The 16,100-nt window shown below is 49.0% G+C and overlaps 2 protein-coding genes across 3 annotated transcripts; one reads left to right on the top strand and one right to left on the bottom strand.

The window, feature by feature from the left end:
• The first annotated feature begins 524 nt into the window (after positions 1–524).
• Positions 525–4,239, top strand: TP53TG5 (TP53 target 5). Its single transcript, XM_053574055.1, has 5 exons — positions 525–572; positions 847–924; positions 1,134–1,264; positions 3,042–3,519; positions 4,201–4,239. Exons 1-5 carry the CDS (start codon positions 525–527, stop codon positions 4,207–4,209), a joined length of 744 nt encoding a protein of 247 aa, XP_053430030.1. The 3' UTR covers positions 4,210–4,239.
• Positions 4,240–10,665: 6,426 nt separating this feature from the next.
• SYS1 (SYS1 golgi trafficking protein) lies at positions 10,666–15,568 on the bottom strand. Of its 2 annotated transcripts, none has more exons than XM_053574064.1 (4): positions 15,378–15,568; positions 14,998–15,267; positions 13,169–13,236; positions 10,666–11,860 (listed from the first exon to the last, which is right to left on the bottom strand). In XM_053574064.1, the coding sequence occupies exons 2-4, from the start codon at positions 15,157–15,159 to the stop codon at positions 11,620–11,622; spliced, it is 471 nt and encodes a 156-aa protein (XP_053430039.1). In that variant the 5' UTR covers positions 15,160–15,267; positions 15,378–15,568; the 3' UTR covers positions 10,666–11,619. The 2 variants fall into 2 exon arrangements, with proteins under 2 accessions (XP_053430039.1, XP_053430038.1); XM_053574063.1 differs by having other exon boundaries at positions 14,998–15,162; positions 15,378–15,564.
• Positions 15,569–16,100: the final 532 nt, after the last annotated feature.

Genomic DNA, 16,100 nt, shown 5'->3' with positions numbered 1-16,100 from the left:
ATTTTATGTTACTCTAGTGCTTTGAAAAGCACCTAGCATGTAGCAAGTGCCCAAACATGCGACAAGAATGGATAGATGAGCATGGTTTAGGGAACCCTGGGCTTCATGGGTTGACCATCAGACCTTGGTTAGGTTTCAAGTTCACCATTACCCAACTGTGTAAATTATTTAACCTCTTCGAACCTTGGCTTCGTCATTTAAAAAGAGGGGATAATCCTCTTACCTCATAGGATAATGTACAATGTGACAATGTACACTGCTGTCTGTCACCTACTATCTATGTTTCTCTACAGAGGGGAGTTTCCTTTTTACCCTCCACACCTGCCACACACACTCCTTGGAGATCCAGCCCTGCTGCTGTCACATTTCAGTGATGTCACAGCTGCCTACACTGCAAAAGCCATCACCACATCACCACCATCTGATGCCCAGCCTGAATGCTGGCTGAACTGAGAGGGGCAAGGCGCAAGTGGTGCCTGATATAAGCCTTATTTTATCTGATTTTGAGGTCTCCCAGCCCCAGCATGAGTCCATCAGCAAAGAAGAGGCCCAAGAATAGCATGGTTTCCAAGGTCAGACTTTGAATTAAACCTTGGGAGTGAACCCTGGGAGGGACCTCAGCAAAGAGTCCAGACTTACCAAGGACAGAGGCCTTCCAGCTTGGGAGGAAAGGGAATGGTGAAGGGTGAAGGGTGGTCAGTAGAGTTAAAATAGTCTCCTCAGTCTGTCCCCAAACTAAGGTGACAAGTCTAGGCTTGGCCAAACCATGCTCAGCCAAATGGAAAGGCAGAATGGAGGCATTCAGGGAGATTTCTCCGGTGTTTTCTTTCTCTCTCTGTTGCCCAGCCGCAATATGAGAAGCCGAGGGACAAGAAGATAAAGCAGCCTCTCTGCAAAGGAATTGAGCTGAACAGACTTAAAATGGTGAGATACCCCATTTTGGCCCAAGCTTGGGGGAGCCTAAGTACCCACGCTGTGCTGCTCTTGGTTGTCAGGCCAGTGACGTAGGAGGAGCCAGCAGGCCTAACTCTGAGCTGAGCTGAGCCCGAGCTAAACTGAGGCAGGCAGCAGAGTGGGAGGGCTTTCCCAGGAGAGCTGAAGCTTCTATTTTTCTGGTTTCTCAACCCTGGCAGGTGTTAAGAAACTTGTCACTTTTGAAGATACTCAAGAGCTCAAATCCTCGGATCCAAGACCTGCATAACCTGGCCAAAAGGTGTTGGAATTCACTGCTTAGAGTTCCAAAGATTCTCCACATTACCTCTGGGTGAGCTCGACCCACACATGGCCCCCAGGATGGACCCAATAGCTGTCATTACTGGGAACAGGCATTGTGCTCACTTATTTTAGAGGATAAGTCTTAATTTTCACAAAGACTCTTGAGAAAGGTATTTCTTAGCTCTTTTACTGATGGAGAGCTGAGGCTCAAGTGCTCACATTCAGTTAACCGAACTGGTAAGTTGCAGAGCTAGGATTTGAAGCCATTCCTGGCTGATATCAGAGGTGTGGTCATAACAATGGTTATCATTTAACTATAGGCCTAACCTCCACCTGGGCACCAAGTGCAAGGGGTCACTCCTCCTTCCCACCTCGAAGTCCACATACCCCCAGAGATTCACCTGCAGACTGGCCCCTAAAGTCCAAGGACTAGTTAATCTTGCTGAGGGTCAATTTCCTCATCTGTCACATCAGAATATTAAGAAAGCTAACATTTATCAAGTGCCTGCTAAGAGCCAGCTACTGTGGGCGGCGCCTATGGCTCAGTGAGCAGGGTGCTGGCCCCATATACCGAGGGTGGCGGGTTCAAACCCGGCCCCGGCCAAACTGCAACAAAAAAATAGCTGGGCGTTGTGGCGGGCGCCTGTAGTCCCAGCTACTCGGGAGGCTGAGGCAGGAGAATCACCTAGGCCCAGGACTTGGAGGTTGCTGTGAGCTGTGTGACGCCACGGCACTCTACCGAGGGAGAGAAAGTGAAACTCTGTCTCTACAAAAAAAAAAAAAAAAAAAGAGCCAGCTACTGTGCTGAGCACTTTATGGGGATTTTCCCAGTTTATTCTTTACAGCAGTCCTATTAGGTAGGTAGAATTATCCCAGTTTTATAGATAAGGAAACTAAGGTTCTGAGAGGTGAAATTTCTTGCCTAAATCACACAGATGCTAAGAGGCAGAGAAGTAAAGCCTGTGCTCTAGAACCCACTATGCTGCTTCCCTACCTCCTACTTTGCAGGAGGGAGCCTGACATGGAGTGGGCACTCCATCAGTGGTGGCCACTGTTCTCATCAGTACTGCCACTATCTTGAGCCCAAGGCCTTACCTCTCTCCACACACACTCAGCTAGGATGGTCCTGCCACTGGGGGTGCCTGTGCAGGGGGTCCAATCTGCTGTGCCCTTTGGTGCTCTACTCCTTGTAGCACCTCTGTTAACTCTACCTCTCTGGGCTCCTCTCTCTGATTTGGCCTCCAGATCGGGCCACCAGGAAATGTGGAGCCAAAAAAAGGGATCAGGATCATCTAATCCCAGTTTCTCAACTTCTCAAAGCATTGGAACCTCTATCCTAAGCCCCAATTGTGTTGTCGGGGGTTTGAGGGGAGGTGTTCTACCCTATCCTGCCCTTGGGCCTGGGTAGAAGAGGAGAGAGAGGGCATTGAGACACTTCCTCAGAACCCTAAGGTTTCTTAGAACATAAAAAACAAACAAACAAACAACAACAACAAAAAAATGTTCACCCTCTTATCTTAACTGAAGTCCAGGGAGACCGAGCCCTAATCTAGTGGCAGATGCAGACAATACACATTCCTAGATGTTCCTAACTACTAGTCATACCTTTTACCTTCCCAACCTCTCATATCTCTTCTGCCAAAACTTACTACATCCCCTACCCCAAGCCTAAGGCCTCTAGGCAGTAGAGAAGTTTCTTTTCAGTCCCTCTCTGTCTTTCCTAACAGGCTCCCCCTGAGCTGGCTGCACAGCAACCATCTCAGGGCTAGGCTAGAGTCCCAAGGCCTTAGTCCTGCTCTCCTGACTGCTTTCCCTCTCCCTGCCAGGGAAGACGACGTCTGCAATAAAGTGAAGCAAAATCATGAAGAGTTCCAGGAGACTAGGTGCCCCAAGACAGAAGCAAAGTCCGAGAGATTAGAGTCTGCAGGGGAATCTAAGGAGACAAAGCCCAAGGAGAGGTCAAGGATGAGGAACAAGGCAAAGGGGTCCCCTAAAGTAGTCCCGTGGCAAGAACAGGTGGAGCCTGAGGCCCCAAGGACATCGATGAGTCATGGCCAGAACACTGGAACCCAGAGGAGGCAACTACTCACTGAGGGCCCTCCAATAGTCATCCTGAATACCAACCATCACAGAACTCCCATGGGAGACATGAAGCAGCGGGTCTGGTTTGAGGGGCTGCCCACACGAGTGCACCTTCCAGCTCCCCGGGTGATGTGCAGATCTTCCACTTTGCGCTGGGCTAAGCGCTGCTGCACCCGCTTCTGCTCTGCATCTCTTGAGCTGCCTATGTTCCGTTCATACAAGGTGGGTGCAACACCACCACTACAAGGCCAGAGTGAGATGCAGGCCCGAGCCAGGCCCAGAGCTGGGCCCTAGAGTTACATGGCTCAGATTCTGGAGTCTGGAGGTGGTGCCGGAAGGCTCTGTCTTTATGCCCAGAGAGGGAGAACCATTGACCAAGCTCACACAGCAGGGTAATGGCTAAGCTGAGGCCCCTCAGGATGCAACTAGAGGCTCTGGGGAAGGAGGGACATTTAAAGTATGGTTTCCGGGGTGGCTCATCTCATTGTCTGAAGGCCTTAGGAAAGGAGGAAATTGGTAGGGCTGTGAATTTCACAGTCAGAGGTCTGAGTAAGTAGTTTAAGGATTTCCAAAAGTGGGAGGAGAAAGTGGTTAAGTAGGGCTTTGCTCCATCCCATCCCCTCTTAGAACAGGTTTGATTTATTTCGGCTTGGAATGAACAGTTATTTAGGGGGAAAAAAAGAAAATACTCCAGACCCTCAATGAGAGAACTGAAGTCCCATAAAAGGAAGGGAGTGACTATTCCCCGCTTCCAGCTTAAAGGGAGGCTCTTTGCCTTTAGCAAAAGCAGCATCTCGAACCTGCCAGACTCCGCAGCACCCTTGTCCTTGCGCCCGCTCCCCAAACGACAGCGCCCTCTGGGGGCGGTCTTAGCACCTAACACGAAGGTCTCTGTTCTCGCAGGTGCTGTGACCCACCGCGGGAGCCGGAAGTGTGAGCAGAGCGGATGGATGATCACTGAATGAGATGAATGGGAGGGATGGATAGGGAAATTCACGAGTCTACAGATAAAATCTCCCATATGCCACCGAAGAATACTACTGCTGACTCTGCCTGTTTGTCTAGGGCTGGGGAGGATAGAGGAAAGAGGCCTTGTGCAGAGGTGGGGAGGGAGGCTGTCACGACTTCAGGCTTTCCCGACTCCCATCTCCAGGTCCCTAAGGTCAGTTTAGAACCCAACAAAGAAGCCAGCGAGCTGTACCCCTCCCCCACCTCCGCGAGCGGGTCCCCTGACTGGTGCATTCCTCTCTATGAAGTCAGAGAGGGGGAGCGTTTGCCGTGTGCTTCCTGGGTGCAAGGCGCCTCACAATGGCCCTGCCACCCAAAGAGATGAGTAAACGGCAGCGCCGAAACCAAAAGTAACTTGCCCGGTTCACTCAGCTAGGAAAATAGCAGGAACAAGGACTCAGTAACCTGTTTCCTGGCTGTTCCCCATCCCGTTTCCCCAAGAAAAATAAAGGCAAAATGAAAGCCTGCCAAGTAGTCATGGGGCGGGTGGAGTAGCCCCAGCATCCGGTGAGTCGGGCACACGCATTGCGACCTTATTATTGATGCTTCTGATGCCATTAAATGGATGTAAGTTGGGCCTCCAATGTGCCCCTTTCCTGGGTCACAGGTCACAGAAAGCTTCAGGTCAGAGGTAGTAAGGCTCCAGAGTGACTTGGCATGCCCACCCTCAACTCCAAGCCTTGGCGACCCCACGTGGTTGGGGTCACCTCTGTCAGTAGTAGTCACAGGGCCCTGAACGCTCAATGGGAGAGAGAAAAGTCAAGTGGGCCTGAGTTTTCTTCGGATGAAGACCTCCATATTCCCGGAGGCTCCAGGCTGCAGGGAGCGGGCGCCCTCGGGAGAGCAGCTGCGCCACCGAGGGGTGGCAGAGCCCTCCCGGAGGCCTTCAGGACAGGGATGAGATCTCCAGTTAGGGAGAGTGGGAGGACAATCGGCAGGCTCCCTCTTATCCCACCGGCTCGCATCGCTCCTCCACACTGGTGCTCGGCTGGATGACTAGACGGAGCCAGGGCCCGGGGATTCTCCGCCCCGCGCAGCTGCGGCTCAGCCCCGGCAAGGCCAGGCGGCCTCGAGCTCCTGCTGAGCGCTCTCCACCGTTGGCGGAGCTCCCAGCCCCGCGCGATCTTCACGCGGAACCCCACTACAGTGCGAACCCCCACGCTGCCACCCTGCCATTCTCGCCACTGCCCGCGCAACCTCCCCCCCAGCAACCTCCCAGCAGTCTTTCCGCTCAGCTTGCACTCCAGGCCATTTCCTAAGTAGTGGCCATTTCAGTTCCCTCGCAGGACTCATCAATCTCATCAACCTTTGAAAATACTTTCATTCCATTAACCTTTGCATGAACTTGTCTTCAGGGCACTTTAGGGGGCAGTCAGGGCAGCACGCTCCCAACCAAAAAATCAAACCCTCTCTAGGGAGTCTGCTGCTCTAGTCTTCCTGGGAGCCCCAGGCATGAATGGAGTGGGCCTGGGCGAGACTGGCAGCTTCTGCCTTGCCCCACAGAGAACTAGAGTTGGGGGCCAGCTGCCCATGGGGAATGCCACCAAGTATGGGGCGGGGGGTTGTGAGATGAGGCTGGGACCCAGCATAGCCAGGGGAGCTAAGATTGCAGGTCTGAAGGTGAATGACTCCCAGCAGTACACTACTTACAGCCTTTTATTCCCACCCACCCTGGCATTTATGCCTCTGGAGAGCTGCCTCCCATAGTCACACAAATGGGGTCTCCCCATTACCACCCTCCATTTGTTTAACCACTTCAATATGAGGCTCCTCTTCTGGGCTCTGTAAGACTCTGATTTGGAGAGAAAGTTACCCAGAAGTGGCTCCCTAACAATTAATTGGGGAAAAAAAATTGAAGTGTTTCAGTGTATATTGAGTCACTTTTACCAAGTCACATGACCCCTCTTAGCCTATTTCATCTGTTTATGAAATAGGGATACTGATTCCCCCTTTCAGAGGGTTTTAACCAAATAGGCTTGAGGCCAGTCTGTGGGCTGTTGAAAAAGTGTTGGGTTTTTCCCCACATCTCCTCCCTGGCTCTTTGCTAGATATAAGAAAGCCCTGTGGCCAGTACTGGCCCTGTTTCTCACTAAATGAGCAGCTGCCTACCTGTCCACTAGGGAACTCGCTGCTTGTTAACAAGCCAAGCAAATGTTCACAGTCACAAGCTTTTGCTAAAACGGCATCTGAATTCCCAAGACTGTCCTTCTCCCAATTGTCTGGACCACATAATTTTCAAACAATTAGAACATGAAAAGAGGACAAGGCTTTTGAGGCAGACAGGCTTAGCTTTTCATCAGCTGTGTAATGTTGGAAGTTGTTTAGTCCCCAATCTTCAGTCTGTCTGCAAAATGTGGATAATAAGGGTGCCTATCTCGTTGGATTAAGAGAGAATACATATAAATTGCTCTGCAGTGGATGGCAGATAGGAGCTCAATAACTGGTAGTGGTACCTAGATCATAGGCAAGCTTACTCCCCATCTCACATTTGAAAACAATGAGATGTAGAAGAAAGGTGTCTCTTCTGTAAAATGAAGATTGGGGGTTGGGGGGATGGGCACAGTAGTCTGATAACTATAACTGCCTAGAATTATGGGTCACTTTCAAAGTGCCAGACACTGCAAAGTGCTTTACATATGACATCTCACTGAATCCTTACAGTAACCCAGGGAAATAAGTATAGAACACTATGTGATATTACCCTCATTTTACACATGAGGAATCTAAGAGGACCTTCCCAGGTAGTGAAAGGATTAAAACTCCCAGCTTCCATCTTGGCACCTGTGGCTCAAGCAGCTAAGGTGCCAGCCACATACACCTGAGTTGGCGGGTTCGAATCCAGCCCAGGCCCCCAAAATGCCGGCTGCAACCAAAAAATAACCAGGCGTCATGGCAGGCCCCTGTAGTCCCAGCTACTTGGGAGGCAGAGGCAGGAGAATCGCTTGAGCCCAGGAGTTGGAGGTTGCTGTGAGCTGTGATGTCATAGCACTCTACCCAGGGCGATAGCTTGAGGCTCTGTCTCAAAAAAAAAAAAACAAAAAACAGGGCAGCGCCTGTGGGTCAGTGAGTAGGGCGCCGGCCCCATAAGCCGAGAGTGGTGGGTTCAAACCCAGCCCTGGCCAAACTGCAACAACAAAAAAATAGCCGGGCGTTGTGGCGGGCGCCTGTAGTCCCAGCTGCTCGGGAGGCTGAGGCAAGAGAATCACATAAGCCCAAGAGCTGGAGGTTGCTGTGAGCCGTTTGATGCCACGGCACTCTACCGAGGGCAGTAAAGTGAGACTCTGTCTCTACAAAAAAAAACACCTCTCAGCTCCCTCTAATCTCTCCTGCCTCAGTGCTGTTTTTACTATCCTTTACTATTTTCCTAAAGAAAACCTCAAGCAAGACAGTGGCTTTTAATCTCCTCTCCACAGAGTTCTCCTGTGCCCTGAATTCATCCTTTCTCACCCTTTCCTACTTCCCCAGAAGCCCTGCCCATGAGGCTCTGTGGTCCCTGGGCTGTAGGTACAGGGGCATGTTCCACATCTGTATACTGACTGCTCTCTGGGACTGGCAGAAGGAAGTTAAACTCATCAGGAAGGCATAAAGAAAGGAACCCAAGGGAACTCCTGTCTAAGGGCACCTGGAGCTTCCCACTCCACCCTGTGTGCGGTAACCATCCTGGCTCCCATTTGGCCCTGATTTGGACAGGGCTGCCTAGAGCTAGGGGTTAAAGCTAGTTTCTGATCGTAGCTTTGGACCATCCTTTGGAAAAATGTTTTCTATGTTCCTTCAATCACTTGAAAAATCCCTGGCCATATTTAATGTACTAAATATCAGCTTTTCTTAGAAAACTAGTAATGCTAATAAAGTGCTTTTCATCCTTCATATTTAAAACAGGATGAGAAGTTATGATTATAAGGTGATAGTCTAACCAAACATCCTTAACTACTGACCTCTTCAGAGTGACTTTTTTTTTGAGACACAGTCTCACTTTGCCCACCTCAGTTGAGTGCCATGGCATCATAGCTCACAGCAATCTCAAACTATTGGGCTCAAGCAATTCTCTTGCCTCAGCCTCCCAAGTTGATGGGACTACAGGCGCCCACCACAACACCTGGCTATTTTTGGAGACGAGGTCTCACTCTGGCTCAGGCTGGTCTTGAACCTGTGAGCTCAGGCACTCCACCTGCCTTGGCCTCCCAAGTGCAGGTGTGAGCCACCATGCCCAGCTCAGAATAAGCTTATTAATGTCACTACCAGGGCCCAAATCTTGGGCTCCTAAATCCTCTGTGAGCTCCGACAAGTAACCTTGGGTAAGTGCCTTAGAGTTTCCTCATCTGTAAGACAGGGATGATGTCATTTCATACTTCAAAGTGTTGTTGTGAAGACTGACAGAGAAAACATAAAGCCATTAGCCCACTGCTGGATACCTATTAAGCACCCAACAGATGTAATAAATGGCAACATGTCACACTGCTATTGCCCAGTCCTGGCTGTAAGTCACCTCTAAAAACTGCTCTGTTACTTCAGAAATCATAAAAATCTCATTACGGTCACATTTCTGATCTCCAGATGTCACTCAGCTCAGCTGCTATAGTATTGGGAAAAAATTTGGCTCCCTAACGTTTGGAAGTTTCCAAAAATTAAGTTAACACTCACAGTAAAGAGATCTGTTATGCGGGGCGGCGCCTGTGGCTCAGTTGGTAAGGCGCCGGCCCCATATACCAAGTGTGGCGGGTTCAAAGCCGGCCCCGGCCAAACTGCAACCAAAAAATAGCCGGGCGTTGTGGCGAGCGCCTGTAGTCCCAGCTACTCGGGAGGCTGAGGCAAGAGAATTGCTTAAGCCCAGGAGTTGGAGGTTGCTGTGAGCTGTGTGAGGGCACGGCACTCTACCTAGGGCCATAAAGTGAGACTCTGTCTCTAAGAAAAAAAAAAGAGATCTGTTATGATCATAAACAGTATGCAGAAAAACAAGCACAAGCCCTTGAAGGAAATCTCAGAGGTATTCCAACCACAGCTGACCAAGGGAGACAGAAGCCACATGATGTGTATTCTGATGCCTTTCAAAACAAAGGTATATGTCTGTAGACTTTGTATTGTCCAGGGGGAAATCCACCTACCCAGGGAAAGTCATCCCAGCTGGCCTTACCTCCCAGACCTTGCAGCCAAGACTACAGTGTCCCATTAACAAGCTTCTGCTTTCCAGCCTGGCCAGAGCCCCTTGAGTTACTGAGGTGCCTCACCCCAGCACTTTCCCAGTCCCTCTGCCCAGTCATACACTCCTAAACCCTCATCCTGTCAGCTTCAACTCACTACTCTACTCTGCAGGGCTGAGAGCTAGGTTAGAAAGGCTTCTAAGGCTGGGCAAGATGGCTCACACCTATAATCCTAGCACTCTGGGCGGCAGAGGTGGGTGGATTGCCTGAGCCCCCAGTTCAAGCTCACAGGTTCTGATCAGCCTGAGCCAAAACGAGACCCATTCTCTAAAAAATACCCGGGCGTTGTAGTGGGTGCCTGTAGTCCCAGCTACTCCAGAGGCTCAGGAAAGAGAATCTCTTGAGCCCAGGAGTTTGAGGTTGCTGTGAGCTACGATGCCACGCACTCTACTGAGGGCAACAAAGTTGAGATTCTGTCTCAAAAAAAAAAAAAATGCTTCCTAGAGTGACAGCTAAAGTCATCTGTGTTGGCCGGGTGCGGCAGCTCACACTTGTAATCCTAGCACTCTTAGAGGCCCGGGTGGGAGAATCATTTGAAGTCAAGAGTTTGAGACCAGCCTGAACAAGAGTGAGACTCGGTCTTTACAAAAAATAGAAAAAATTGGCCTGGTATTCTGGCATGTGCCTGTAGTTCTGGCTACTTGGGAGGCTGAGGCAGGAAGATCGTATGAGCTCAAGAGTTTGAGGTTGCAGTGAGCTAGATGATGTTACCTCACTCTAGCCTGCATGACCAAGTGAGACTTTGTCTCAATTAAAAAGCAAAAACAAACATAAAACCTCATCTGTGTAGCCTTAACACTGAAAGCTAAAAACTAATGGCTCTCTTAGGCAACCTCCAGAGAAGTCAAAGAGGAACAGTGATGGTTGCAATGCAGGAGCGAGTCTAGACCAGTGCACTCCATTGCCCATATTCAGGAACCATGAGCAGGTGAGAAAGGAATTTCAAGAGTCAAGGATGTTCACTGGAGATATAGTTAAGGAGGCTGCAAATGGCGGGGGAGGGACCTAAGTATTTCCTACTGTTAGTATTTTGCCAAATGGAGGAAGGACTCTGGGGTCCAGGAAAGGAAAAGGTGGCCTGACGATTATTTACAGGTCCTTTGTCTGGCTGTGATCTCTCTCAGCCTCAACCATAGCATTACAAAGTAAGTATAGGCAGAACCATGGAAAATACTGTATTTAGGTACATAGGAAAGACAACTGCAAGCCCCTCATAGGAGGAAACTCTACCCTAAAGAAAAATCTTAGCAGCAAATTCCTATCTCCCTCAGTCCATTATCAGTCCAGCCCAGGTTGGAAGTTTGGGCTTCTTGTCTCTGGGTACCCATCCCTGCCTTCCCACTACAGAATTTCAAATAAGGCAGGAAAAACAATGGGGTCCAAGGGGAGCTGGGTTGCCTGGTCAATAGAGAACAGGCATTGTCTCTCTGATGAGGGTTAGAACAAGAGTGATGCTGGGATTCTTCTTTGGGTTCTATGGCTTGCTGTGTTGAGAACTGGCAGCAGGGCGGGGACTCAGTAGAGCAATCTGGAAGAAAGTCATGGTTCTTGGATGCACACTCACATCCATGTAACAGGACACAGGTTGTGCGTTTTCCTTGTGCTTGATGCCTCCATTGTCTCCCTGACAGCAGCCTAATACATTACACCTACATTTCTTTCCGTGGCTATGGATCCAGAAACCAAGTGTTTCTTCAAACTGAACTGCTGTGGTTCGGGAATATGGCAAAGGTAACAGCTGTCCCAAGGAGGTAAGACAGATGATCAGAAGAGTGGTTTGCTCCAATCAGATATCCTTGATTTTTTTCTTTTTAAAAATAAGAGGCTGGTGACAGTTATGGTGGCTCAAGAGTGGCATGGTTCCAATTCTGTTATTACCCTTAAAGAGGTCATTTTCCTGACCTCCCAGATATCAAGGCTTCAGAAAACAGAGGCCATTCTTAGAGCTGTCATCCTGACTGCTACCTGCCTTCTTGACAGGGTCTCACTGTCTCTCCCACACCAACAGAGAACTTCACATTTCCAGGGTTCCTCTCAGACATGGGCTGGACCTCATCTGAAGAGTCTGAGCAACCCAAGGGCCCAAGTGCCAGCAGAGTATCCAAAGGGCCCAATTCTAGACATTGGATTTAGGGGCTGAGTTGAGGGGGATCTCCTTGAGCTCCGTCCGCATGCACAGGTACTCCCCGATGACAGCCATGAGTGCAATGCACACAGCTTGGACCAGCCACCAGGTCAGCGCTGAGGGGAAACGGGAGCTGTAGAACCAGCAGCCCAGGAGGTGAAAGAAATGGACAGTGACAGTGAAATCCAGACACTGCTTCCCTCGCCGGACGAAGTACAGCAAGCCCAGGGCACTGTGGGGAGAGGACAGCAGTGAGTTGTCACTGTATTGTCCTGGCTTTAGATTATTTTGGGGTACAATTAAGATGACAACCTGGTAGTCAGAAGTAAGACAAGTAAGCAAGGGTTACAGAATCAGATGCCTAGAGGAACAGGTTATATCAAGAGTGAATCAGACTAAATAGAAGAAAATAAAAGTGCAAACTTGGTAAATGGCAATTGTCACTAGGGGAGCCTAGAGATTGGTGGGCATTGTGAAATCCTGAAGCATACATGTTCTAGCTAAAGAAGGGGCAGTAGCTACTTGCATCTAGGCAGATCTTGCCATGCTACAAAGTTGGCCTGAAATCAATTTTAGTTATCCTATTATTCAAGAGAAATCAGAAATCTGGATTTTTACATAAAATGTCCTAATATATATATACATATATATATTTTTTGCAGTTTTTGGCCAGGGCTGGGTTTGAACCCACCACCTCCAGCATATGGGACTGGCGCCCTACTCCGCTGAGCCACAGGTGCCGCCCAAAATGTCCTGATTTTTAACTAAATGAAAAAAAATGTTTCAAAACACCATGTGTGGGCTGAGATCTGTGTAAGCCAAAGAAATCCTATCTGGGAGAAAAATTTAGGTCAAAGTTAGCCTGCCAGTTTTTAACCTCCAGTGAAAGGACAATAATAATGTACAAGGCATTGTCCTAAGTACTTCTTGTAAATTAACTTAATTCTTATAACTATGAGGTAGGTATTACAAGCCTCATTTTACTGATGAGAAAATTGGGGCTTAGGATACATTAACTTGTTCAAAGTCACTAGACTAGTGGTAAAGCTGAAATTCAAAGCCAAGTAAGTCTGCCTCCAGAGCCTGAGACCATCATCATTATGCTAACTTGCCCCTTAAGAGACAGGCAACAGTCATGAGTGATCTTAGACATTAGCCAATCCAACCCCTTGTGGACAGCTGAGGGAACCGGAGGCCTGGAGAAGACAGAAGTGACTTGGTACACGAACCAAGAATAATACCCAGTTCCTTTGACTCTCAGTCTGATCCTTTCCTCACCTCACTCCACATCAGGGAAATGATCTGAGATGGAAGCTGTCTTGCAGCAGCACATCCATAACAACATACGAGTTTTTTAGATAAGTTAAAATAGCAATGGCAAGAGCCCCATGATAGAGCTAATTCCAGTATTATCCTCCGCCACTTACGTTAGTCTACCACTCCCTGGGAACAATTACCAGCCTGTCTCATGTCCAAATTTAGGAAGTTAGCCCCAGTGCAAAGTCCCCAAAAGGTGGACAGCAAAACTGATGATACTCACCAGGTAAGGGCATTGAGGACGAAGGACATCATGGAGAGCCGGCCTGGAGGGGTGGAAAAGCCCAGAATCTGAAGGGGAATCACAAATAGAGATATGCTGGAGAAGGGACCTAACACAGAGCCCCATTGGGCTCCAGGAACCTAGCAGCCTTCCTAAGGAACAAGCATTCTTCCTACAGCACAAAACATAATACTTCCCTTCATCTGTATGGCAGCCTATTCCCAACAAGATGTTTTCACAGACATCCATTATGGTATTTCATTTGATCCTCACAGTAGGGAAAAAGGGATTATTATTCTAATTTTACAAAGGAAGACATAAAAGCTCCAAAAAGTTAAGTTGCCCTAAGTGATACAGTAAATAAATGGCAAGAGTAAGGTCTAGAGCATAGTTATGCAAACTATAGCTCTGTGGGCCAAGCATCTGCTTTTGTAAATAAAGTTTTATTGAAACAAAACTACATCCATTCACATATTTGTCTATGGTTACTTCTGTGCTATAATGGTAGAGCTGAGTAGTTGTGGCCTAAAATCTTTACTACTTCACCCTTTAAGATTTGCTGACTCTTGGTCTAGAACTCAGGTAGTGTGCATCAGATAGCACAAGGCCCAGGATTCCCACATGCCTTTCCCAGGAGGACAGAGGCTCCTAAGAGGCTACTACTGGGCACCTGGTGAGTGTGCAACCTCTACTATCCAGCACAATACTACTGTATGCCAGATATGTCTACTACAACACTTCCAGCTTACAAAGAAAGGCCTTTAACATCTATAATTTTTCTCTTTCTTGCTTTTTTTTTTTTAATTAATGCTGGTCTCAAACTCCTGGGCTCTAGAGACATCCTCCCACCTCCAGAGATCCTCCCACCTCAGCCTCTTGAGTTGCTGGGATTACAAACGTGAACCTGGTGCCCGGTGATATCTATAATCTCACATTACCCTTACGCCACCTCTCAAAGCCATTATTATTATTATTTGTGTTCTTTCCTCTTTGGGGATAATAATTTGCTGAAGCGCTACTCAGAGAATAAGCAGCAGGAGCAAGTACTCTACCCTGAGTCTACTGGCTCATTATCATACACCACAGCGGCCTCTCAGCTGCAACAACTTACAAGCTTCCATTACACTTTATAAAGCACTTTCTTATTCCTAGGCCCATCTGGCCCTCATAACATTTTGTTGACAGTGACATGGCAGGAGCAGTCTGTCAACTTTACAGAAGAGACAAGGCTCAGAAAGGTAAAGCTACTTGTCCAAGGTCCCACAGCTTGTATGTTTGGGACTAGATTAGACCTTAAGCCTTTTTGACTCCAAAGCACAGGTTCTTTGTACTGCAGTCCATGCCCTCTCTGCTACCAATCACATGATTTTGCAGACAGGAAAATAAGTTCAGAGGGGTGACAACATATTCCCCAAGTCACACAGCTCGTATGTGGAACAACTAAAGGGATGACTGTCTGATCCCAAAGTCCAGGCAGTTTCCAAAGCATGTACCGCATGAAAGCTCTTTATCCATCTCTCTCCCCATTGTTGCACCTGAAAATCTGGATTCAGACAAATGAAGTCACTTTCTCAGAGTTTCAGAAAAGGAGATGTATCAGAGTTGCCGCAAACACAGACATGTTTATTGTAACATCCACGTGGTTTCCTTCATACTAACCTGCTCCTCTGTTATCAGTCACCCCATTTTATGGATGGGACAGCTGGAGCTCAGAAAGGTGACGGCCACAAAGCAAGAAGGTGGCCCTACCGGATCTAGAGTTCAGTAACGTAAAACCACAATGCCTATTCGGCGCCAAGACCCCACTTGCGCCAGCAGGGAGAACCTACCTCCGCATCGAACATCTGGTCCAGCGAGGGGCTGCTTCGCACTAGCCCGTCCACTAGCGCCAGCCACAGGCCTAGCGAGCCGTAATAGACGGCTTGCATGAGGACGATCTGCGACAGGATCAGCAACGGATCCCACACGTAGCTGCGGAATTGGCCCGCCATCCCCTGCAGGGATACACGCCGGGCCTCAGCCAGCAGTCCGTCGCCATGACAACGCCGCCCCGCCCCAGAGGAGGGACCGGAACCAAGGAGGCGAGCCCATTCCAGGACCTGGGGGAGTGGGAGGGGCGGACAGACCCATTCCCGGAGTGAGGGGAAATCCTGCCCAGTACCGCTCCCCGGCCCCCACCCGTAGACAAGTTCCTCTGAGGTCCACTCACCAGTGACAGACTAGAGGCTCGAAGAGTCCGAGCGTGGCCCGGCCTCACCTCCTGGTTCCCGAAACAGTGCTGACAGGACCATGGAGGAGAGGCCCTGCTGGCCTAGAGAGGTAAAGCGCCAACGACCTCAGCAGTGGGCACAGGCCGCGGAGGAAGGATTTCCGGGGACGGTGGCCGAGAGGCGTGGCTGGCGTTGCGCAGGCGTAATAGGTACAACCACATACACGGGATATGGGCAGCCAGGAAGGAAACCATGCACATGCGCAGAATGAAGAGTGAAGGAGAACGGAAGTGAGGCACAAACTCCTCAATGGTTTGCGCGCCCTCTAGAGGGGAATTTGGGGTGGGGGAAGGAGCAGCTTAGCCGAGGAAACAAATGCTTGGAAATTAACCGGGTGCTAAACGTTGACTCTATTTTCAGCCTATATTCCAACTTTTTTTCTTATGGTTAAAATCTGTGATTCCTTAACATGAACCTGCAAGCTCTCCCGTATATGATTTTGCCGCTGTTCCATTATAGAGACTGCTAAACTATGGGCCAGAGAAGGAAATCAACATAACGTCTGAAAGACGCGAGAGTTAGTGGCAAAGTAAGGATTAGAATTATGGTGTTTACAACACTACATTGATTTCGCACCTGCTGGGTGTCAGCCCGATTAGGAAACATGATTGAGACAGCCCTTTCCCTCAGACACAGCCTAATTATATTAGAAGGCAGAGTAG

Source organism: Nycticebus coucang, chromosome 21, assembly GCF_027406575.1.
Source record: "Nycticebus coucang isolate mNycCou1 chromosome 21, mNycCou1.pri, whole genome shotgun sequence".
Classification (NCBI taxonomy): domain Eukaryota; kingdom Metazoa; phylum Chordata; class Mammalia; order Primates; family Lorisidae; genus Nycticebus; species Nycticebus coucang.
This window is presented reverse-complemented; position numbering and strand designations above follow the sequence as displayed.